General features: G+C 40.6%; 1 protein-coding gene across 3 annotated transcripts in view; it reads right to left on the minus strand.

Moving 5' to 3' along the window:
• LOC128016563 (neuronal membrane glycoprotein M6-a) overlaps positions 1-25,187 on the minus strand; it is a 74,084-nt gene that overhangs the window by 4,864 nt on the left and 44,033 nt on the right. For all 3 annotated transcript variants that reach the window (XM_052601178.1, XM_052601188.1, XM_052601195.1), the window contains exons 2-5: positions 2,950-3,142; positions 1,680-1,836; positions 1,147-1,300; positions 104-180 (exon numbers count right to left, since the gene is read on the minus strand). In XM_052601178.1, coding sequence (XP_052457138.1) covers positions 104-180; positions 1,147-1,300; positions 1,680-1,836; positions 2,950-3,142 — 581 coding nt within the window. The remainder of the gene's footprint in view (positions 1-103; positions 181-1,146; positions 1,301-1,679; positions 1,837-2,949; positions 3,143-25,187) is intronic.

The raw sequence follows: 25,187 nt of genomic DNA on the forward strand, positions 1-25,187 counted from the left end.
CCCACCGTTCTTTTATGCTATAGGTCACTGACTGTAATGGCACACTGAATTTAGATGAAGGCTAAAAGATAAAATAAGCCCATCTTCTGAACTGGCAACTGACCTCATTAGATTCACACATTTTGATGAAGTTCTCAGAAGCAGTGCACAGTTTTTTCTCCTCATTGATGGACACAATTCCTGCAATTTAAAGAAAGTGAGATGATGACGATGATAATGCAAAGATAGTACATGCATAAATGAAAATTAGGTATGTCAAAGCTGGCATTTAGTGTTAAGTTTTGCTAACATGTAGAAGTCATGGGCTGTGTCCGAATGTTTAGGCTGCTGACTTGCTGCCTCGCCACCTTATCAGGCAATGACTTTGTAGGCAGCGTTTGTGCATTAAGTCACCTCACAAAACTAATTTCAGACAGGTTTCCAAGGCAGCATAATGGTTTAATGATTTACAACAAAGTAAAGCTAACTTTGGTGATAACTAAGCAAATTTAATTATTGATACAAGTTTCTCACTGCAAAAAGTGCACATTTATATGCAAACTGACCACCAATTGCAACTTTCAGACACCACCTTTATTTTTTTTTATTTTTTTATATCTCAACCATCACAGAATGGAACACACAGGATTGTGGGATATCAAAGACAGCAAAGGAGACATCTATGTTGCCTTCAAAAATCAATCAGATGAAGTTGCAATACTGTTTTAAAATTGCCTTCTGTAATATGTTCTGTAATATGTAACAAGAGTGTTTAATGATGTCTTTATAGTCTTTATATATGCGTTCTGTCATTTAGCTGTTGCAAAAAATAAATGTGTTATTTTTCAATATCCTCTGCCCTTGGATGTCTAATGCATGAAGTCTGTCAGATTCAGTAATTTCTGCACTAAAACATGCAATAAACTGCAATACAAAACAACTTCTAAGTTGTTTTAAAAAATCCCAGCTAGACTTGGCATTCAGTAATACTTATTTAGTAATCCAGATCCACTTGAATGTGACTAGAAAATAGCAGTCCTAGGCAACGCTCCCATCCATAGATCCATATTTTATTTTGCAGGGCTAAGTATTTGGTTTACACCAGAATGCACGGGACATGAGAAATGACTGAAAAGGTTTTAGATGTTGTTGAAATGAGCTACGCACCATACTGACGCAGGTCGAAGCAAACGTTGGAACTTTCCAACAGTGTGGTGTTCTGACAGGTGTTCCAGATGCTGAAATACATGAAGACTGGCAGGGAGGAGAATGCTGTAACTCCCAGCCAAGCCAACATGAAGATATAAGTAAGCATGATGAACTGAAGGAAAAAGAAAGAGATATTTATTTATTTAGATATATTATTTGAAGTTTAAACTTCAAATGTGGCACGGAAGTGTCTTTTACACAGATTGTTAAAAGCTGCTCAGAGGTGGCATAAATGCATTCACAACAATTACAAATGTATGGTGTGATACTAGCATCTAAGGTTGGTCAGGACAGGCATAATTTTGTCTTGCTTTAATGCTGCATTTTGTCTTCACACTGAATTCATAACTGGCACAGAGCAGTCTTATCTTGGCTGTGTAAAGACACCTATATAATTTCCATAACTTAAGTAACTCATACATTTTGGGATGTATGGTATGCATGATCTCCTGCCTATGCATTAGTTCTTTTAGATGGGTGGTTGATCTTACCCAAGCACTGACACAGCGTCCACAGGTGGTGATCTTAAAGTCCCCATAGAGGTCCCGAATGGCCCCAGTGGTGAAAAATCCCTCCACCATCAGCAGAATACCATAAACGAAGAAGGCTGCTGCCACTCCATAGATCACATACTTAAAAATGTCAATCCTGAGGAAGCAAAACAATAAATAATTAGTAATTTCCTTATGAAGAGTGTCTGTGCTACTCTTGCACACAATGGCAATTCAATAAGACAATAGAGAGCATATTGGAGGCCAAGTATTTTGTGAAGGTAAAAGGGCTAAAAAATGCTGCTCCACACACTGCAACTATTTATTTCTCCACTCACTCCTTTCTCTTGTTCTCTCTGTCAATCCTGCTCTTCTTCCCACCAGTGGGGTTCTGGGGAGCAGGTGTGCTTGGCTGATCTGGTGTGATTTCAGAACACTTAATTCTTTGAGTGGGACTGATGCCTTACATGGTAGATCAAAAAAAAAAAACTGTGTTACTGTTCTTTAGAAATGTGTGTGTGTGTGGAAAATATATTTCTACATAAGGTAACACTTTAGAATAAGGTTCCATTAGTTAATGTTAGTTAATGTATTAATTAACATTAACAAACAATGAATAATACATTTATTACTGTATTTATTCATCTTCGTTAATGTTAGTTAATGAAAATACAGTTATTCATTGTTAGTTCATGGTAATTCACAGTGCATTAACTAATGTTAACAAGCACAAATTTTGATTCAAATAATGCATTAGTAAATGTTGAAATTAACATGAACTAAGACTTATAAATGCTGTAGAAGGATTGTTCTTGCTTAGTTCATGTTAACGAAAGTAGTTAACTAAGATTAAGTAATGGAACCTTTTTCTTAAGTGTTACCCTACATAACACTCTCCTCAATCTCCACTTCCTATAAGGATGAATGATGGAAACACAAGGATCAAAGAGTTCAATTTAATTCATTATAATAATTATAAAGTGCATTTCATTACTCATTCTAGATATATCACATGACTGGACCACAGCGTGAGGGCTAAATAGTTTATGCAATAAGTCTGCATCTTGCTTAATGGTAAATATAAACCACAAATGATCAATAAATTGCTTTCAGCACTACATTGTTAAGTACTGGTGACATAAACTGAATTATATACATGTACATTGGAAGTAGGGTGCTACTAAAACATCATATAAATGATGCTCAACAGACCGCAAAGCCTGACTTCATGTTCTTTTTTTTATTATGATTTTAGTATTGTGACACTCACATGGTAAAGACATCCAGGGCATCAGCAGGTGACCGGACAACATCAAAATAGGTCTGCAGAATGGTGACGGTTCCAGAGAGAGCCTCATGACCACAGCCACAGAAGAGCGCCACCCCGGCATACAGCAGGATGGTGGCAATCAGAGAGGCGTAGGGAATCCCACTCAGGCATTTGAGGCAGCATTCAGAGCCCCCTGGGAACAAGAGTAAGAGTCAGTCCATAACTTCTTCACGAGCAAGTGTGTATAACAACCAATAGCTCTGCTTTGCTACCAATATATGCCGATGATGTTGTTAAATATAGGTGCTAGAGAAATTCAAATCAAGTAGAATCAAGGGAATGTGTTAAAAATGTAATTACTTAATGTTTTTTTTTAATTATTATTCATCAGAGAATCAAATTAAAAAAAGCTTAATGGTTTACATTCATGCATTTAGCAGACGCTTTTATCCAAAGCGACTTACAGTGCATTCAACTAAAGTTGCTAACTAATGTTAACTAATGAACCATATTGTAAAGTGTTACAACAATATATAACAATGTATATTTATTTACTGTAGAAGCTCTGCAAATACATTATTCATTGAGGGTTATAAACAGCAAGGTTTATGTAAAACACATGAAAATGATGAATTAGAATGCAGTCAGTCCATTACCTAACTCAGAGTGGTAACAGTTTTACTGGATGAATGTGCAAAGCAATTTCTATTTGCACAGTCCAAGAGAACATCCATTCCCACATATGTCACAGGGCAGGAAGTTTACTGTGACTCTAACCAATCATAACTGCCGCAGCTGAGAGATTCATGGACACAATTCAACAGCACACAAGCAATATTGACTGCAAAATTGCATGCAAAAAATGGCACCAGTGGTGGCTATTCTGCAGCATGGAGCAGCAGTGATTTATGGGTTATCATAATCAAAGCCCTAGCCTGACTACGTCAGACTTCCTACTTCCGCTCAATTTCATTTCGCTTCTGTACTCAGTCTGATACAGCGTCAGAGCTTTCTGTTTGCCACCGGTCTGGAAACAGCCGGGCCAATCAACGAACAGAGTGTGGGCTGAGAGCCGTGACGTAGATGCTAAGCGCCGAGTTTTACATTGTAGGTTAGAGAAATCGAAAACCGAAACGACCGCGGAAATGGGAAACGAGACACGGGATGCAATTTGCTCTGTCATGGAGAACATTCAACTCTTTTTCAAACTGAAGCCAGAACAAGAAGAGTGTTTGATAAACATTTTAAATGGAGGTGATGTTGTGGCCCTACTCCCGACTGGTTTTGGTAAAAGTTTAATTTATCAATTGTTACCGTTAGTTAGCGAGAAACTGGTGAGGCCAAAGGCCGGCAAGGCTATAGTTGTAATTGTGTCCCCCTTGGTTGCACTCATGTAGGATCAGGTCAAGGAGGCAGAAAAACTTGGTCTGTGTGCTGCACAGCTTGGCGTGCACAATGATCAAGATATAATGGCGGGGTATTACAGCCTTATTTTTGGTAGCCCCGAATCCTGGATTCTGAATCCCAAATGGCAAGCTATGCTAGCATCAACGCTTTATCAAGACAACCTTGTCACCATGGTTGTCGACGAGGCACACATCGCATACAAATGGTGAGTTTGGTAATTAACTTCAAGTCAATCTATTTAGATACCAGCTCAGTTGAGCACTGTCATTTGCTGTCTACGAAGCAAAGTGAAGTAGCAGAGTCTGGTATTACCAGGCTATGATGTCTGTGCTTCGATGCGGCTGTACAGGCGCATAACATACGTCATAACTAAACGTATCTGATTGGCTACCGGGTAACCAATGATTTTAAACTTCAGATAAGCGCCCCCTAGAGAGAGAAAAACACTTCTCTATTATGCCATTCCAGACTCTGTCTACGAAGCAAAGTGAAGTAGCAGAGTCTGGTATTACCAGGCTATCAAAGCCCACCAGTACAGGAAAACACAAAGAGCAGGTCTTCAGAGGATGTTCAGAGGATCATGTATACCTTAGAAGAAAAATAAGAGTCCTTTTTTTGAAACTCAGTCAGTCAAGCAGGGTAAATGTTCACTGCACAACCTCTTAAGCCCCGTTGATACAGCTGATGTTGAACGCTCACGGTTCTTAAGCTTCCATCCCATCTTCCCATTGAGCGGAGTTGCGATTGGTGCTGTGGCATTGTATCTGCTTTCACCTCACTCCTTGAAGCTGTGCCCCAGAACCTGTTGTTTACAGGTGTGTGGATATTGTGTATTTTGGTGCACTGACCCAGCTGCTGAGAAGACCCTGCAGCTCTGAACACAGTATAAATGCTCTAGAGAGCAGGCGACTGTTACTGCATCAAAAAGTGCATTATGTAAGCCTGACTGATTCTTACTATTGCACAGATGATAAAAAATGATAACAGTATTTATTTATTAAACACACGGTGCATTAGTAAAGTGTACTGGAATTTCAGTCAGTGCTCAGACATTTCATATTCATCGATCCTTGATGTTTTGTCTTCTATTTAAACATGAGTTTAATATGAAAATTAAATAAAAATAAAAATGTACGAATAAATCAAAATGTCTAAATGTCAGAACATTTTGAAAACATTATAAAGTCCGCAGTCTGTGCATACTTCTATTCGGTAAGGATGTGCTAAACTGATGGAAAGTGGTATTAAAGATATTTATAATCTTACAAATGATTTAATTTCAAATAAATGCTGTATTTTTTTCTTTCTGTTCATTAAATATTCTTCAAGAGTTTCTGAAAAAAAAAACTTAATAAACAGCACAACTCTTTTCAAGCTTGATGATAATAAGAAATATTTATTGAGCAGCAATCGGCATATTAGAATGATTTCTGTAAGGATGATGCGAAATTGAAATCTGCTGAATGGCTAGAAATGGCTGTTGAATTATATATATATATAAATACTTAGATTGTCAGCAGAAAACACAAGCCTAGATCTGGCTCATCAAATGCATCCCTCTCAACCCATATGTACTGGCAAAAAATCTATAATATTGACACAGGTAGGAATCTTGTACGGTTGATTCAAGCTCCAGAAACAATAGCTCAAAAAGGCTTAAACCACCTCTCTGTTCTTGGATCACAAACAGTTTGAAAGTATCATAATCAAAAGTGACTTGAGTCAATAATGCCTCAGTGTGGATGTGGTTTTTTCACTGTTATTTCACATTCAAAATGGTGGAGAGTGTTTTTATCATTATAGATGCCCGCAGGAGGTAAGTCTGCACAGCTATTGTCTGCAATTGAAAGTGCTTTCAGTTATAAGAATGAAACGGTATGTCTGGGAAAAATCAGATACTGCGGAAAGTCCTCCTCGGATACAATAAAGATTTTGGTGACACTATAGCAGCTTATAAGGACCAAATCTCACTATTAACTAGTTGCTTATTAGCATACCTATAATTAACATGTTGGCTGTTTATTAGTATTCACAAAGCACATATTCTGAATGACCATAATCTACATCCTTAATCTCTAAATTTAGCAACTAGCTATTAATAAGCAGCAAATTAGGAGTTTATTGAGGCAAAAGGCATAGTCAATGGTTTGTTAATAGTGAAAATTGCACCTTAACATTAAGAGTGACCCTGATTTTAATTATATATATATATATATATATATATAAAGCTAAATAACAGGGAGCATTTGGTGAATGATCCTATATGTTTGCTGTGTGGGTTATGAAATAATTGATCATAAAACAGGGTTGCAAGTTGCAACAGTATTAAACTTGTTGTGAAAATAAAAAATATAAAAATAAATTCTTAACATCCATGTAGCGTCTGGACCAATCAGACAGACCATTTTTAATTTGATTTAACAAATCAATTATCCATTAGATCAACAAATGATCAAAGACCCCTCAGCCAATAAATATATAGGTGCCAGGATGTCTGTGAATGACTCCAGAACCCTGGTTACCATGGCAACCACAACACCTCAGACAGACCATATAACTTTTACAACCTAAAAGTATGTGAAGAGGATCTCCCTCCTACTACATTCTCTCTGAAACATACTGCTATATAAATGGACTCTTCGCTAATTAATACATAGAACAACCTTTCTTTGAATAGGGCTTGGGCGTCGTGACGACATTACTCAGCGTGGCACCATGTTGATGGACTCCTTTACTGCTACTCTGACTACTGCACTGTGTTTATACGTACTCCCTCTCAACATTGAACATTTAAAAAAAAAAAGGGACATTTCTCGGGTTACTCATCCAAAATACGGGAAAATCTTTTTGTTGCTATCCCTCTGCTGACAGCAAAATTTCGTACTTCAAAACTGCTGCATTAACTAACGTTAAGCGAGTTGTGAAGCTAGGTCCAACGTGACTTTGCTTACAGATTGGCGTGAAATCTTGCTCTCACAACAACCACGCTATCTTAAAAAGACCAACATCATGCTAAAGTTGCTTTCAAGTAAGCTTTGAAAACGTCTGTTTCGCTGGAAGGGCAAGGGGGGTAGCAACAGGACAACAGCAAGGAGACTTGACAGGTCTGATGGAGGGGCTATATTACAGGAAAATACTAAAACGGGAAGACAGCGGGAAAAGAGCTCAAATACGTGAGAACCCCGGAAAAAAAAAATTGGAGGGTTGGAAGCTACTAACTACACTTTTGAAACACATAGTTAAAAGTACATGTGTGAGTGGTTGTTAGCACTAACGGTTACTAAACTAGCAGCTAGGTGTAGCTCACCTTTGTCCGGATTACTGTATAGTGTTTGCCGGCTTTATGATCTGCATCTCTTGAACCCATCCATTTTTGAACTGTACATTAGACTCCAGTGACTTGTAGCTTCGGTACTATTCTGAAGTGTAGGCGCTCACAAAACAAACAAGGTAGCAAGTCAACATGGCCGCCACGTCCCAGAGTGCAATGCGGAGCCCAAGCCCTATTAACACACATATACTTCAGGTCATTGTGTATGTTGTTACTGTTCTTGCATATTGTATTTTTGTCTTGTATCCTGTTTTATGCATGCTTATAATATGAACCACTCGTTCATGTAATCTTACCATGTTAAGTATCTAAGAATTAATCTTCTGATTATCTAAACAAGAGTGTATATTATATGTTGATACCTATGCAACATATTAGTGTTCTAAGAATCCTTACTAGTTTGTATATCAACTTCTGATCCAGTTACATATGCAAATTGCCAGGCTTTCACACAAAGGGCCGTGCAGGTGCATTTTAACGACGAAAGAACGGTCCGTGTGGCAGGGCGCATTTTTGGAATGGTTTGTCCCTATTCTCTTAATAAGTAATGGGCGTAATGTTCAATAAACCAATCAGAGTGTCATCTCCCATTCCCTTTAAGAGCAAGATGCACTCGAACCAGCACGGATCGCTATTTACATGGCAGAATTTGTTTCCGGAAAAGCTGAACGCTTCTCAGGCGAAGAAACCAATCTGCTCATGCGCAAAGTTAAAGCACGTGAGCGGATAATTTACGGGACAAGCAGGAATCCTCCAAAGCTTCCCGAGGTGAAGAAGGCGTGGAATGAAGTAGAATTTCATTCATCATTATAAGTAGTAATAGGCTGAATTGCAAATAGGTAGCCTAATTCTAATACACACAATGACTATACATCAGTACATTTTTATATTTATGTAGCCTACACAATAATATTCCTTTACACTGTAATCTTTTTGTTTTTAATATTTGGCATGTTTGTGTGATGCACATCCCAAAGTCAACGTGCACTGTGGACCTGCCAGAGGCGCATTTTCTACAAACGCGCTCTTTAAATAACAACAAAATGACTTTAGACCAGGTTTGAGTTGGTCTATGGCCCAGTCTATTTTCAGCTCCTTAAAATAGCAATGCACCTGAACACACCTCTTTTTTTAGACCAGCATGCCCATGGGTGCACAAATGGGCTGAAACTAGCAAACACACTTGTGCTGTGCCTTGTGTCGGATTGCGCCGGGTGTATGATAGGTCCCAAAGGGTTGCATAACTCCCAAGCATTTCCAAACTCCCGCTTGGAATTTCAGCCTTTCTCATTGGACAAGCCCTTTCTAAGATGTGTGAACCATCTTAGGCTTTAAAAAGGACCACACGCAGTTCTGCCTCCTCTCTTTTCGATCTGCTTTCTTTTTTTCTGCTAAAAGTATGTGAAATAGAACTTTCTTGGACCCCTAAGTCTGCACAAAGATCTTAGGATCCCAGCTGAAGTCAGTCTTAGTCCTATTCACTTTCCACTAGGGAAGAAATTCAAAATCACCATTGAATCAGGACACCTTTGGAATTCATCACTCTTCAAAACAATAGGTTACTTGCGTAACCCCGGTTCTCTGATAGCATTAAGTGAGGTGTCTCACTATGGGATACGCCCCTTCCGCGTATTCCTCAGAAGCCCAATACCATTACGCCAGCCCCAATTGGCTGGCAGTCATGACGTTGCGTCAGGGAGTGGCTCCCTCCTCTTGGTATAAAAGGAGCGACGCAACGTCATTACGACATTCAAAACAAGCATACCTCTTCCTCGCTTCACACAGCAAGGAGGGTGATCTGGTGAGACACCTCACTTAATGCTATCAGAGAACCGGGGTTACGCAAGTAACCTATTGTTCTCTTTCAAGCATACGTTTCGGTGTCTCACTATGGGATATCCTAACTCCCGTATTGCCAGATAGCCTGTCTCGAAGTCTCCTGCCAACCAAAAACACTAATATAGGGCTGGTCAACACTTAAGATCCAACGCTCAAAACGGCATGTGCAAACGTTTGAGCTGTAACATCCAGTTTATAGAACCTCGCAAATGTGTGCGGTGAGGACCAACTCGCCGCTTCACAGATATCTTGTAACGTGACCCCCTTAAAGAGGGCCCATGTCGTTGACATTCCTCTTGTTGAATGAGCACGTAAACCAGACGGAGGCGTAAGACCCTTACTGGAATATGCAAGAGAAATTGCCTCCACTATCCAGTGGGATAAACGCTGTTTAGTAATCGGCTTCCCCGTACGCGGCTTCGCCCAAGACACAAACAGCTGATCACTCTCTCTGAACACTTTAGTCCTCTCAGTGTAAATGCGCAGAGCACGCACCGGACACAACGTATTCAGCCTTTGCTGTTCTGCTGAAGCAAAAGGCGGTGGGTTAAAGGCTCTTAACTTGAGAGGAACAATAGAATTGACCACTTTGGGCATAAAAACAGGATTAGGTTTCAAAAGCACCCCTGCGTCCCCTGGCATAAATTGCGTACACGCTGAATTCACAGAAAGTGCGTGAATTTCACTTACGCGCTTCGCTGAAGCCAAAGCTAACAGCAGCGCCGTCTTAAACGACAATAATTTCAGGTCAGCTTTGTCCAGTGGCTCAAATGGAGACACAGAAAGCGCATCAAGCACCAGAACCAAATCCCATGACGGAGAGATCGGTTTCGAAACTGGCAAAGCGCGACGCGCACCCTTCATAAACCGGCATACCAAAGGGTGCTGCCCCACAGTTTTGTTATCAAAACCTACATGACAGGCAGATATTGCGGCAAGAAACACCTTTACTGTTGAGAATGCCTTACCCTGATCTATCATATCCTGCAGAAACGATAGGATAACTGCCACTGAACACTGAAAAGGGATTACGTGTCTAGCCGCGCACCAACGCTCAAACACGCCCCATTTACATTCGTAGAGTGACCGAGTGGACAGGGCCCTGGAATTCTGTATGGTTCTGATGACACTGTCTGGCAGACCAGCTGCATTCATATTTAGCCATTCACTGGCCAGGCCCACAGTGCCAGGCGTTCTGGATGAGGATGAAATATCTCCCCCCCCGCCTGTGACAGCAGATCCCTGCGCAGTGGCAGGGACCACGGCTCTGCGTACAGCATATGTATGATCTCCGCCAGCCAAAATTTCCCCGGCCACCGCGGAGCCACCAGTATCATTCTCAGCCCCTCCTCCCTCACTCTGTGAAGGGCTGGAGATATCAACGCAATCGGTGGGAACGCGTACAGGAGAACGCGAGGCCACTCGTGCGCTAGTGCGTCTATTCCTAGAGGCGCGCTCTGATCCTTCAGAGAGAAGAACAGAGGGCACTGAGCATTGTCCTGTGACGCGAACAGATCCACTGTCGCTCTGCCGAAAATGCTCCAAATTTGGCCAACCACTTCCGTGTTCAGCTTCCACTCTCCATAAAGGGGATTTCCCCTGGACAGCATATCCGCACCCCGGTTCATTATGCCTTGTACGTGTGTAGCTCTCAGGGATAAAAGACTGGCATTGCTCCACAAAATCAGTTTGCGTGCCAACATGTGTAAAGGGAGTGATCTGAGACCTCCCTGTCTGTTTATGTATGCCACAACTGTAGTGTTGTCCGTTCTCACGAGAACATGATGTCCTTTCAGAAAAGGAAGAAAATGCTTCAACGTCAGAAAGACGGCCAGCATTTCCAAGTAGTTTATGTGACAGTGGCTCAGATGGGGACCCCATCTCCCGTTCACTGCCCTGCCCTCGTGAATGCCCCCCCAACCGGACAACGACGCGTCCGTCGTTATGACCTTCCTGGTCTGGACAACGCCCATCGGTGCCCCTTGTACCAGAAAGCACGGGCGCCGCCAGTGACGCAGTGCCAAGACTGCGGCGGACGTCACTCTCACTCTCCTCCGGGAGTGCCGTAACGGGTCTAGTCTCAGAGAAGCTACCCAGCGTTGAAACTCTCTCATAAATAGTCTGCCTAAGGGAATGACTATTAGAGCTGAGGCCATCAGACCTAATAGTCTGAGGCATGTGCGAAAAGAAACATTGTTCCCCTTCCGAAATTCGGCCAGGCATTTCGTAAATTTTATTACTCTCCCCTCTGACAGTCGCGCTCTGAATGTCACTGAGTCCAGTAACAACCCCAGATACGTTATTGACTGTCTGGGAACTAAAACACTCTTTTCTGTGTTTAATTTTAATCCCAGTTTTTGTAGATGTACTAGGAGCATGGCTGTGTGATCTCTCGCTTTGTGCTCTGATTGAGCCGTCACCAGCCAGTCGTCTATGTAAGTAGCGAGACGAATGCCTTTTTCCCTGAGCGGAGCTAGGGCCGCTTCTGTACATTTCACAAATACCCTCGGACTGAGAGATAAGCCGAAGGGAAGGACTAGATATTCGTATGCCACGCCAAGGAATGCAAACCTCAGAAATTTCCTGTGGGGTGGATATATTTTTATGTGAAAATATGCATCTTTCAGGTCGATTGATGTAAACCAATCGCCTGGGCGCACCAGTTTCAGAAGTGTAGAATGGGTGACCATTCTGAACTTGTACTTCCTTAGGTATTTGTTCAGTGTGCGAAGATCTAATATGGGGCGGAGAGCTCGAGTCCCTTTTTTCGGGACTAGGAAGTATCTCGAGTAAAACCCATTGTGACTTTCCTCGGGTGGGACCACTCTTATTGCCTTTTTGTTCAACAGTGAGGTAATCTCTTCCTGAAGAACATGTACTAATGCTCCCCGCACCTGAGAATAAATGATTCCCTTGAACTGCGGGGGAGAAGTTGCAAACTGCAGTCTGTAACCGTTTTGTACTGTTCTCAGCACCCAACGAGACTGCGTGCATTCTCGCCAATAGTTTATTTGCAGCGTTCCGGCGCCATCGTATGGCCGAGTTGAAAACGGGTTTGTGGTCTGTACTGCGCATGCGCGAACACTTATCGCTTGGACAGAGTTTATGTGGCTCACCACCTTCAGCGGAGCGATGACTCCACGAGGTGGTGTTACGCTGTGTTCTGACAAAGTGTTTTGCAACATTTTTTGGGGCATTATGTTTTGCAACATTTGTGGGGGAAACAGTGAAAACTTTATTGAACTTTGAGCATGTAAAGTGCTTGTGACTAGTGGGTGGGTGTACACCACTGCATCGTCTCTCGTTCTCTTCACTGCTCTGCATCCCCTGGACCAACTTGGCTCTGGTTTCCCCACAGAACATCTGTAAACAACTGAACTCGTTTTCCGTTGAACGCTGAACAACTGAGGGTCGGGGACAAGTGAACGGGGGGGCTGTGAGCCCCCTTCCCTCAGGAAGACCCCCTCAAACGGCCTTTTTCTTCCTCCTCATCACCTGAGTAGGGTGAGGGGCCGGCTGGACCGTCTGAGCTGTCGCGGGCGGATAATTTTTTCTGGGCCAGGCGGGTTTCTGCTCTGGTGCGCCGCTCTGAACCGTTGTTGCATTCACACGCGGTCTCTGTCGCCTAGGAATGCGAAAGCTGGGGGGTGGGCGAGCTGTAGCCTGCGCAAACGTCTGCCGAGGAGGTGGTGGGGGCGCGGTTTGCGTCTTTCTGGGCATGCAGAGCTGCAAGGCCTCATCATCCCTTTTCTTCTCCTCGCATCTCTTCTGCATCCGTGTCAGCGCTGAACCGAAAATGCCTTCTGCGACGACCGGTGCATCTAAGATGGCTTCCTTTTCTCTGTCGGAGAGATTCGCCAAATTAAGCCAGCGTCCTCTCTCCTGAATGACCATTGTGGCCATGGCCTTGCCCGCAGCCTGAACGGCACATCTCTGAAGACGGAGCGAGAGATCTGTGACAACACAGATTTCTTCCCACTGTGTCTGACTTGGCGTGGCAGACACCTCGTCTTGTAGCTCCGCCTGGTATGCGGTGAGCAGAGAGATGGCGTTCATGGCCCGGACTGAGAGGGCGACTGCTTTGTAAGCGCGCTCCGTCATGCTTGACTGGAAGCGGTCCGCTTTTGATGGCAACGTTGGGTTTGCAGCCGCCGTACGCCTTGGATGCAGATGCGCTGCAACTAAAGGCTCCATGGGGGGCATGCGAAGAAGGCCTTGCTTCTCCATACCCTCCACGTCGAGCGCAGATCCCCCTTGCACGGGCATTTTACTAGTAAAAGGGTTGTCCTTCCAGGTGACAGAAACCTCTTCCAGAAGCTCTGGAAAGACTGGAAGGAGTTGTCTCACTGCCCGTTTAGCTCTCGGCAGCCTCTTCCCCTCATAACGCGACTTTGCAGTCTCAGCTATTACGGTCGGCCACGGAATATTGAGTTTCTCTGCAGCGCGTTTGCACACGTCTTGCAGATCCACACTAAGAAGCGGAGAGGATGGTGCCCCGCCCGCCTCCTCCGTGGATCCCGCCGTAGCGAGGGATTGTGCCGATTGCGCAGGGGGGAGAAAAGGGGAATCCTCGAAATCTTCCTCCTCTTCAGAGAGAAGGAAATCCGATTGCCCCTCTTCCTCAAACTCAAACGCGCCCTCCTCCTCGTCCGTGCTGAGGACACCGGCCAGAGGGGCGCATACATCCAGTTGTTCGCCCCACGATAGGGTTGCCGTGGTGGGCAGCTCTACAGGAATAGGTACCTGAGGGGCGGAAACCGGAGCGGGACTAGCTGACATGAGGGGATCATGGCCAGACAAGCTAGCTTGGCGTGCTAACCTGCGACGGAGGCTCTTCATGGTGAAACGCGCGCAGTGCTCACAGGATCCGGGACTATCGACCGCCATTTGAGCATGTTTCAGCCCAAGACATGCAGAGCAGACCTGGTGTGTGTCTTTGCATGAGATCTTGTTCCCGCATGAGCAAAGCCGCGGATCTCCCTTGCTAGCTACGTTAGTCTGCATTGCTGCAGCCATAGTTGCGGTACTGAATGACCCTAACAATGAGCTGGAATGCCGATTGAGGGGTAGGCGAAAGCGGCGTGGTGGCCAACAGATCGACTATAAGCACAGTACCAGAATGATAAGCCAGCAACCAGCGTGGAGACCAGTTGATGGCTATCAGAGTTAGGAAGGCTTCTGGTGTGAAGCGAGAAGAGGTTTTTGAATGTCGTAATGACGTTGCGTCGCTCCTTTTATACCAAGAGGAGGGAGCCACTCCCTGACGCAACGTCATGACTGCCAGCCAATTGGGGCTGGCGTAATGGTATTGGGCTTCTGAGGAATACGCGGAAGGGGCGTATCCCATAGTGAGACACCGAAACGTATGCTTGAAAGAGAACTGGAAGAACGTGATCGCGACTACTACAACACAAAACCTACAAACCATCAAGACGCTCATTCCAGGCCAAGGAAATGCAAATATCATATTAAATGTATGATATTTGCATTTCCTTGGCCTGGAATGTAGGTTTGTAGGTTCGGTGTTGAGGTACCAAACGAAACAGAGGTGTAGTATAGCTATAGACCCCGTTATAATAAAGGGCACTGATTGTTTTACTCAGGTGGTTAACTGACTCTTTTCATAGCATCATTTTCTGGTTTTCCTGATGTTATCATCCATCAAATCTCATTTTCCCTTTCCCCTGTATGAGTGATTGCATGTATGTATGTTTGTTTGTTTATTAGACTAGCTTGCGTTAGTGTTTAGTTAATAAAAAATGTGCGCACAGATTACATGAGTTGCTGATTCTGCCTTACAAATCAAGGTCCCTTTAAGATTCCGATTTTGCTAAATGCTCTAATGCATTAATACTGTATGAAAGTATTTTCTGTGGCCACGGAAATATCCTTTCTTAGAGCTGATATGAAATTGTGCTAAGGGTTCGCTGGACAATTAGATTAGTTGTTGGCAATTTAATTCTGCTACAGTTACTATTGGCAGCTCATATAAATAATTGTAATTAATAATTTCCCTTTTGAGCTTAATTTACTACATCCATGATCCTGATAAGTTAAAAAAGACATTTTATCATTAATTAATCAGTCATTATGTGACACCACTGATAGAAAAATAAAATAAAATAATAATTACATCACAAATAATAAATGAAGCACTATAAGAGACCTGGTAGCATTGGCAGGCACTTTCATGTGAACACTAATGGAGGAAGACAATATTAAGGTTAAGAGAGGCAGTGAGCATTTTCTAATATGCATGAAGAATCTTTTCTCTCTTATAGATGAATTGCTTTCTGCTTGGTAGTTTATCAGCAATACTATCTGCCTGCTTGTCCACCTCATCCAGGAGATCAGCATCAGAAACCATTAAAATGGTAATCTCCTTTCTTTCCTTACAAAGCCTTTCCTATGTTTAGTCAATTATTTTCTCATAAATATACAGTGCCCTCAATAAGTATTGGAACAGTAAAGACCATATTTGTTCTAGCTGTGGAGTCAAGAAATCTGTAAATATAATTAAAAGATGAATATGAGACAAAACTACAGAATTGTATTATTGGGTGATTCAACACAAAGATGTTTTACCAGCTAAGAACATCAGCACTTTTAGAGTTTCATCTCCCTGTCTGATGTGTGCATAAGTATTAGAACAGTTGCCTTACAGGTCTATCTTTGTGTTCAGCTGTGTTCTGTTGCATTCATCCTTCATATATTAAAAGCAGGGAATGTGTCTTATCAGGTGTATCCATTGCTTCTGCATTCTAAGTCTTGCATTCGATGATGAAACACACAAACCAGGATGAAGACGAGGAAGCCGACTCTGAAACAAAAGCAAGCAATTTAGATGCTAAAATAAAAGAGGAAGTCCATTAGAACTATAGGAAAAACAAAGGGCAATGAGAAATCAAGAGTTTGGAAACTACCAGCGACATCAGCAACCAACGACAACCTGATCGCCTGAGAAAAACAACAGTAGTTGATGACAGACAAATCATAAAAGCTGTGAAAATTAACCCTAAAATACATGTCTGTAAAATCACCAACAACCTCCAGAAAGCTGGAGTGATGCTCTGTCAATCTACAGTCCGCAGGGGAATTTGACACAGATTTACAGAAGCTACACAGCAAGATGCAAACCTCTGATCTCTGATTCCTCACAAATGTGAGCCAGTAGAGTTGATGGACCAATGAGACAAAGATCAACCTTTATCTAAGTGATTGAAAAACAAAAATGTAGAGAAAAAAAAGGGAACTTCAAATGATCCTAAGCATCCAACCTCATCTGTAAAGCTTGGTGGAGGTGGTGACATGGCATTGGCATGCATGGCTGTCTCTAGAACCCCTTAATGATCACTTAATGTATGATGGAAGTAGCATAATGAATTTGGAAGGGTACAAAATCATCTTGGCTACCAATATTCAAGAAAAAATACCACCAAACGCATTAGAAACCAATTCTTATTGGATTAGGACAATGACCCAAAACACCCTGCCAGTTGAGTCAAGGACTTCATCAGGGCAAAGAAATGTAAAGTCTTAGACTGCCCTAATAATAAAATGTCACATTCTGTAGTTTTGTCGAATATTCATCTTTTAATCATATTTGCAAATGTCTTGACTCCACAGCAGAGGAAGCAATTTTTTTCTTTACTGTTCCAATACTTATGGAGGGCAGTATATTTAAATAATCTTAACTCATTCCATGTTTGTACAAAAAAAAAGAAAAACATTTGTGTGATTTAATAATGTGTATATATACTTGTTTGTAATTCTACTTGAGACAATTGAGATTTTGAGATAACTGCATTCAGCTGATTGTCCTTAATTGCTGACTTGCTTTAAAAAGGTGAATGTTGTTTGCTAAATGAGCACTGAAGATAGCAATGCGCTGAAATGTTTGCTGGTGTCCATTCTGTTTTTAACCCACATGCACTTTGCACCTTTTTGCACGATGCAATTTGAAAAATAAAATAACTTTTGTAGACTTCCAGTCTTGAGTGGATCAGTGTGCGGCCAGCCACTCCTCTTGTTCATGTGATTTAATATTTAAAATGGGTTAATATAATTGTACTATAAATGAAACGTTATATCCAAACATTTAATTTGTAAATTCAAACAGATTAAATTATTTTCAAATGGAATGAAACCATAGAGCAGCCTCAAAAGCACATTAGAAAGGCCATCAAAGTTGATGAGGAAATGATGTAACCCAAAAATAGACAACACACTTCCAAGATGACTTATTTCAACATTGTGCAGCACTGCTGGAATAATGTAGGTTTACGACTGGAACACCTGTCTCATTTCCTCTCTGTCCAGTGTCTTTAATCCACCGTCAGAGGAGAGAATGTACCACATCTATGAGGCTAGCAACAGGGCAGAATTGAAAGATTATTGAGAGTCGCTTCTCTCTACGTTTTATCTGGTCACATTTAGTTTAGGAAAGCATCTTGTACTTTCAGCCAATGTTCCAAACGGAGAGAAGACATCTTGGAATGCTTGAGTGAGAAATTGAAATTAAACACACCAAAGGCTTCTGAGGACAAATCGCATATTTTCCCCATTGTTATTCATTGGAAAACAACACTGTACTACAATAACTTCACTTTTAAGTTGAAGTAGCTAGAATTAAATATCCCAATATGTAATATAAACCCCTGAAATATGCAGCTTGCATTAGTATTCAGTCTGCAAATACACACTGAAGAAAAACTATTGTCCTAATGAGAATGCAAATGGCTTACAAATGTGAATCATTAAAATGAGCACTTTATGTATTTTGATTTATGAGCTAATCATCCTGGAATGCCACAATATAGCATTACAAATCTTGAGACAGATCGACTGAAAGTGTACCATTACTACTGCCACTGATGCAAAGCAACTCTCCTGACAGCAGACAGTTTATAATCCACCTGTCCCTTTCTTTACCCTATAAAAAAAAATCAGGTTTAAACAGTTGTTTCTATGAGAGTTGTATTTGTTGTAATGGATTTCAAAGCCCTCCCCCACACTCAAATATTAAACAAAACAGCACCACATGCACAGACTCTGAACGGCTCTGTTAGCCGCAGCCAGCTGCCAGCCTGACCAGAATGTGAAGCAGTTCCCCAGCATGCAGCTAATGGCATGTTAAATGACCGCAGATCAACCAGAGAGAGAGATAGAGCATGAGCTGATGCATCACATCTGTGTAAATGACTCCAGCACCATCAGACAAATGTGGGTGCAGTAAGTCAATGCAGCAATGTATTACGTGTTTATATGAGCCACTCAACACAGAACATTTATAATTGATATTTCATGATCATGATTTAGATTTTACTTTGAGTAGGTGTGTGTTTGACAAGACTGCATTGCGTTCCATCTCTTGTTTGTGGCAATTTGCTCTGTTGGAGAGGCATGTCCAAGCTTGATGTACAGTATTAGAAAGGACAACAATTAGAAACAAAGAATGAACCACCTGGACTGCTTGATAAGAGATCGCAGCTCTTCACAGAACATTATTTTAAAAGATCAGAAATTAGAACCAACAATGGCTATGTTTCCTTCAAAACTTGTGAAATTAAGTTCTGCAAAAAAATTTGAATATTGCATTAAACATTTGGGAATAAGGCACATATTCCATCCTAAATATTCAAGACAACATAATCATCACTTTCGGGGAAACTACCACAAAGTATAAATTAAAATGATAGTTGCTTTCTATTTTAAAATACATAAATTACTTAAAGCAAACAGACAAAACACAATAATTTGCATCATGTTGCTTTGTGTTTGGAGCCCAATGATGTTTGGGAACACAACTTTTTCACTCTTTAATTTCTGCCTGCAATCAATGAACTTCTAGTTTCCTGTGGCTCCAATGAAAAATCATATGCAATTCAAAGACTTGCCACAAAAATTTACTGAAAAATATAGGGCATGTCACACCAAACGTCTTTCCCAGCTCCCTCGCAGGTCATGCATCAGAACTCAGACTTTTCATGTTTAGATAATGTTTGTAAATTGAATTTATATGAATCCATTTCCCCTTTACAAAAGAATGAGTTTGAAACTTTGGACTGCACATGTGTGATATGTTTGTGCTTATTGCCCACAGGCTTACATTTAATCACCACTTCTTAAATGATTTATCATCACCTTGGAATAATGAGGTTGTATCTGCAAAATTGAGTGATTCACATATTCTTATTCTGTGACTTACTTCAGTAATAGAAATATCACAGCTTAGAAATATTTACAGAAATATTGTTCACATAAAATTAATATTTATCCTTTTTTTATCACATCATTATTTAAACTCAAATAAGCATTGTTTCCCCGGTTACCAAGTTAATTAACTTTTGGATAATTATTAGGGGGCAAAAATATTGTTTTCCCCCACAAAATAAATATTTTTTTCACACTTTGTTTACATTAATATTGCTAATATTTTAATTACATTTCATTAAAATTTTAATAATTGTCTTTAATTTTCCGGATTTTAAGACTAAAGCTGGTATTATTTAAAAAAAAAACTTGCATTTAAAAACTAATCAAAATAAAACAATTAAAATAAACTTTTTTAAAACATAAAAGCATGTTAAAGTATGATTAAAAAAAATGATGTGGCCAATGATATACAATATGAAAGCTTCAATAAAGAGGATGGAGGGACTACAGCGAGGCCCACGAGCAGACCAATGCCATGCTCCGTTATTCTCCTGGGATTGACAGACATTGGATCTCAAAGTGGCAGGCCTTCATTAAAACCTGCGAATTAGCAAGCAGTCTTTGTGTTGATTGCTTTGTGAGCTTCTTATAGTCACACCAAGGTCGTTAATTGGACAACTTCATAAGGGAAGGGTGAATAGAGCCACCCTCTGAGATTAAATGAATTTGTGAAATATATTTAACAAGCTGCTGTTGCACCATTGTCTGAAATGCATGTATTTTTGAACAGTCTGTTCCTTGATGAACTTAATATAGATGCATTCATTACAGACATCATAACACACTGAATTTTATGACCTGTAAACGAGTTTCTAAGGAGTGCTTGGTGCTTGACACAGAGTAGTCAACAACTTACAGAGACTAAGTGCTCAGATATATAAAGCCATAAACCAAGACCAAACTTTCACTTTGTAAGTAAATCAGTGGCTATATGCATTTGCTGATATATTAAAATAATCTTTTTCTCCCCTCTTTTCTGTCCTTTACTCTCATTCGGATAGTGAGACAGCGCAGTACTGCCAGCTGTCAGGCATCACAGGCATCAATTTGGCTCAGATGGCAAAGGGTCATGAACAAGGGCTGCGCTGAACTCAGCTGAAATCACCTCAAAAGACACATGATTCAGTCACGCACAAAAATCTTTTTAGTCCTCAAACTTTAGTAACCTCAACAACCCAAACACCCAGCTGAATATATATGACAAGACAGTTCTGTTTTAAATAAGTGCTTTCTATTAATCAAAGAATCCTGAAAAAAAAAACATTGTACCCGTTTTCGACATTGACATATTTATTGAGCAATATTACTGTTTGTTCGTTGTTTTATTTTTTATTTACATTTTTTTGGGGGGGTCAACAATATTAAGTTTTTTTTTTATTTTTTATAAATGCATCATTGGGGTGCATAGACTTATTTCCACAGCATATTCAATAATCTAAAGCATTCCTCAATCAAATTTGACAATTAAGTACAGTGAAACAGCACACATTGAATTAAATGTAACATTTTGAAGAACGACTAAAATAGAATTTGCTTGTAAAATTTACTCCAATCACCTTTTGTTTTTTTTCACTACTTTGATAATTTTTACAGTGTATCACAACAATAAATGCTCCGCTAGAATACATTTTGATTTCGTTAGGTTATAGAGCTACTGTATTTGTCTACAATCACGTATTTTTTTATTATTTGTTGTTAAGAGTTTTATATTAGCTATACTTACAGAAGTTATGACACATTCATTAAACCAACGCTAATTAGTCTATTCCAAGCATACAACATTAATACAAGCATACAAAAGATAAATTATTACTGCTAATAATTTGTCTGCATATTTAAAATATTTGAAATCTGACCTCAATATATCACTATATATAAATAAAACTGACACATTTTGTGGGTTGCTGGTAAACCTGTTGCACCTTCACTGTACTCTTTTTTGTGTGTGGGGGGGGGGGGGGGGTTTGCCCATTTTGGACAGCTGAAGTATTCTGTGAGAAGACTCATCTGTTCTGCCCATTAATTGTGGGCTAAACAATCTGCTGCTAATTGCTTGCAAAGTTTCACAGGCTAAACTTAGAAGATTGCAGAAAGGTGAACCCCATTGTTATGAATATGTCAGCAGCCACTCGGATGCACTTTAATCACTGACCTGTTCCTGTCACACAGTGACCATATGTTGATTGTTCAGTGTTCAGCATTTCATTTTCCCGCCAATGGGCTCAGATGAGCATACGTTACAGTGGCAAGACAAATGGGTGAGTGAGCCTGTGCACATGCAGGAAGCTTCATCCATTATTCAGAAGCAGTGCAGTGTGTCGCAGAGAAGGGCCTGCCATCACTATCAATAATTCAACTCTCCCACCACATGCCCCCTACATTTCTCGCTGTCCTTCCCTTTTTTCTATTTGTCTGTTTCTTTCTCTTGTCTCCTGTAAATGAAGAGTGTCCACTGATGCACAACCTGCAAAAGCAGTCTATTAGCACTCCCGACAACCAAAAAACAAAGAGTGCGCCTAAAAGAAGAGTGACAGACAGACAGTTATGAAGAGAGAATAAAGAGGATTTTGAATACAGCTTGAAGCATCACTGGACAGTATGTCCATTTCAGCTGGCATGGGACAGTTGCAGTGTACAAAGTAGACTTTCACTGAATGAAAAATATTAATATATATATATATATATGTTTTTTATTTTCTTATTATTATTATTATTTTTTTATTTAACATATATTTTGATGCATTTGTTAGGATTTAAACAAAAAAAAGAACTTACTTTTTAACTCTACTGTACACCACTGTGAGGTCATCTTTCAAGTTCAATATTGATACACTAGTTCAAATTTCATTATATAATTAAACATTTACACGTAACCATCCAAAAGTTTGGGGTCAGTACAACTTTTTATTTTGAAGTTTTAAGAAATGAATACTTTTATTCAGTAAAGATTTATTTTTATATTTTACTTTTGTTTAGCAAAGACGAATCAAAACTGACAATTAATTCATTTATAAAGCTACAAAAGACTTATATTTCAAATAAATGCTGTTCTTTTGAACTTTATATTTTTAAAATACTCCCGGAAAATTTAGTGGTAAAAAAAAAAAAAAAAAGATCAGCACATCTGTTTTCAACATTGTTAATAAGAAAAGTTCCTTGAGCAGCAACTACGCATATTAGAATTATATCTGAAGCATCATTTGAAACATTTTTTAAATATACTGTATTATTACAGAAAACGGTTAGATATTTAAAACTGTGATAATATTTCACAATAATACTGTTAATACTTATAGGTATTTTTGTTTAACACAGACTATAAAACAAAACAAGCAAAGCTAACCAATTTCCAAAAGGGGCTTTTGATGAGGCTTGAAGAAATGTCCCATTGTCCCACTACAACCATACAACAAGAAAGGGACTCCCTATCGATCCAGCCCCTCTCATCCATATCTCTCTCGTTCATTTGCTCCAACTGCCAGACTCTTGTCAAACAGTCGTGAGGGGATTACGCCCTCCAGTCTATTGCCCAATCAGATCAAAAGGTCAAAATTATCAAGTGGTTAGCTTTCAGAGCGACAGAAAAGAGCAGGCATGGCTATAAATTGTTGAGCGGGTGACTAACTAAATACAAAGCATCTCTCCCATTAACCCCATTAGGACTCCAATCCTAGCATGGGACATGTACGTATGGAGGGTTCCAAATAGCAAAGCAAAGATAATGACCCAGTCTCTATAGGAATATAAATAAAATAAAACTTCTACAGTATATTCTAGCAATAATATCTGCAACATGGAATGGCAAACAAGGGCAGAGTTTTTTTTTTTGTTTTTTTTCTTACTTAAATGGCCAAAACTGTTTTTTAAATATTTGATTTTAAAACCATAGTCATTAATATGGAGTTAGTCCACCATCTGGGAAGGCTTTCCAGTTGATGTTGGAACGTGACTGCAGGGATTCGCTCTCATTCAGATTCAGTGGGTGATTGGACCTGGATCACTGAAGTGTGTCATTTCTTTATGGACATTTCTTTGTGCACAGGTATGCCAGTGAAAAAGAGCAGTGTTATTAATGAGAATTACCCACAACCCAAGCAAGTTCTGCTTGTGTGCAATGACCCACTTACTGTACATCAACAAAATCAGTGGGACAATGGAGAATCTGACACATCTCTTATACGCACACAGAGATCAAGGGTTACTAGCGGAGAATAAAGGAAGCAAGCTGAAGAATTCAAGCTACGGCTCTGGGTTTCAGGGTTAGACTAATATTATTTTATTCCCCAATGGGCAACTTCTACAAATGTAATGTTTGATCAGCCCACAAAAGGAAAATAACAAGTGCAAGGACTTAGCAGTGAGCATTATTGAAGGAGATGAAGAAGAAAAGCATGCAATAATTGTGGAAACTGGTAAAAAAAAAAAAAAAAAACTGAAAGCACAGGAACAAAGAAACATGATAGTGGTAGGAAGGGACAGAGGTGACCCAGTGTTTTTGCTGTTAGTTTGTTTCTTTTGACCTGCTCAGTAGCTCTGCTAATGCGGTTAATGTGTTTTTAAGAGCGATTTCTGAAGATTCACATAAGCCCCTTTCACACTGCACGTCGGACCCGCAATATTTCCGGAACATTGCCGGGTCGCCTTCTGTGTGAAAGAAATCACGTCCCGGGATTGATTACCGAATTGAACCCGGATCGGGGACCTAGTAATCGGGGACCTAGTAACATTGCGGGGTTCGACCCGGGACGAGCGCTATGTGAACAAAAGCCAGATCTAATTCCGTGTCGAAGTGATGACGCGCGATACCGGCTGTTTTGAAGGAAGATCGACGTTCGCGATGAAAACATATGTGCAAACTGTTATGAAGCAGAGATCAGTTAGTTCCTCACTTTCCGCGCCGACGCAGAGAACGTTTGCTTGCTTCAGTGAAAGTATAACGTGCCTAGCGTTGTCGACTCGTACATTACACGTCACGCGCTGATGTCACGTGTCGTTACGGGATCTTCAAGGGTTGTGTGTGAAAGCACGCACATATACCAGGTCATCACTGGCAGTGTGAAAGTGCCAAATCTAGCGACCAGGGAACAATTGCAGGAACACTTGTGGAATGGCAGTGTGAAAGGGGCTATAGGAATACACATATACGGACTCTCACACTGGCATAAGGCCTGACAGGAGCATTTAACATGCTGAAGCCCACCCTTTAAATGAGTTATAATTCAATCTCTGCTACAGTGTGCAAAAATTCAGTTCAGCACACCCTATTGAATAAATATAATTCTCTGACTGCTTCTACGGTGTGTTAACAATAAACCCATTGGCATCAATCACACTAGCTTGGTTTGCTTGGCAACAGCTGAATAGAGTCTCAACCATTTACTGAGTGTATCTGAGGCCATGGTTTCTTTTATTTGGCAGAAAATCCAGTCATGCCTATTCAGTGGTG

Source organism: Carassius gibelio, chromosome A1 (assembly GCF_023724105.1).
Source record: "Carassius gibelio isolate Cgi1373 ecotype wild population from Czech Republic chromosome A1, carGib1.2-hapl.c, whole genome shotgun sequence".
In the NCBI taxonomy this organism is placed as follows: Eukaryota; Metazoa; Chordata; class Actinopteri; order Cypriniformes; family Cyprinidae; genus Carassius; species Carassius gibelio.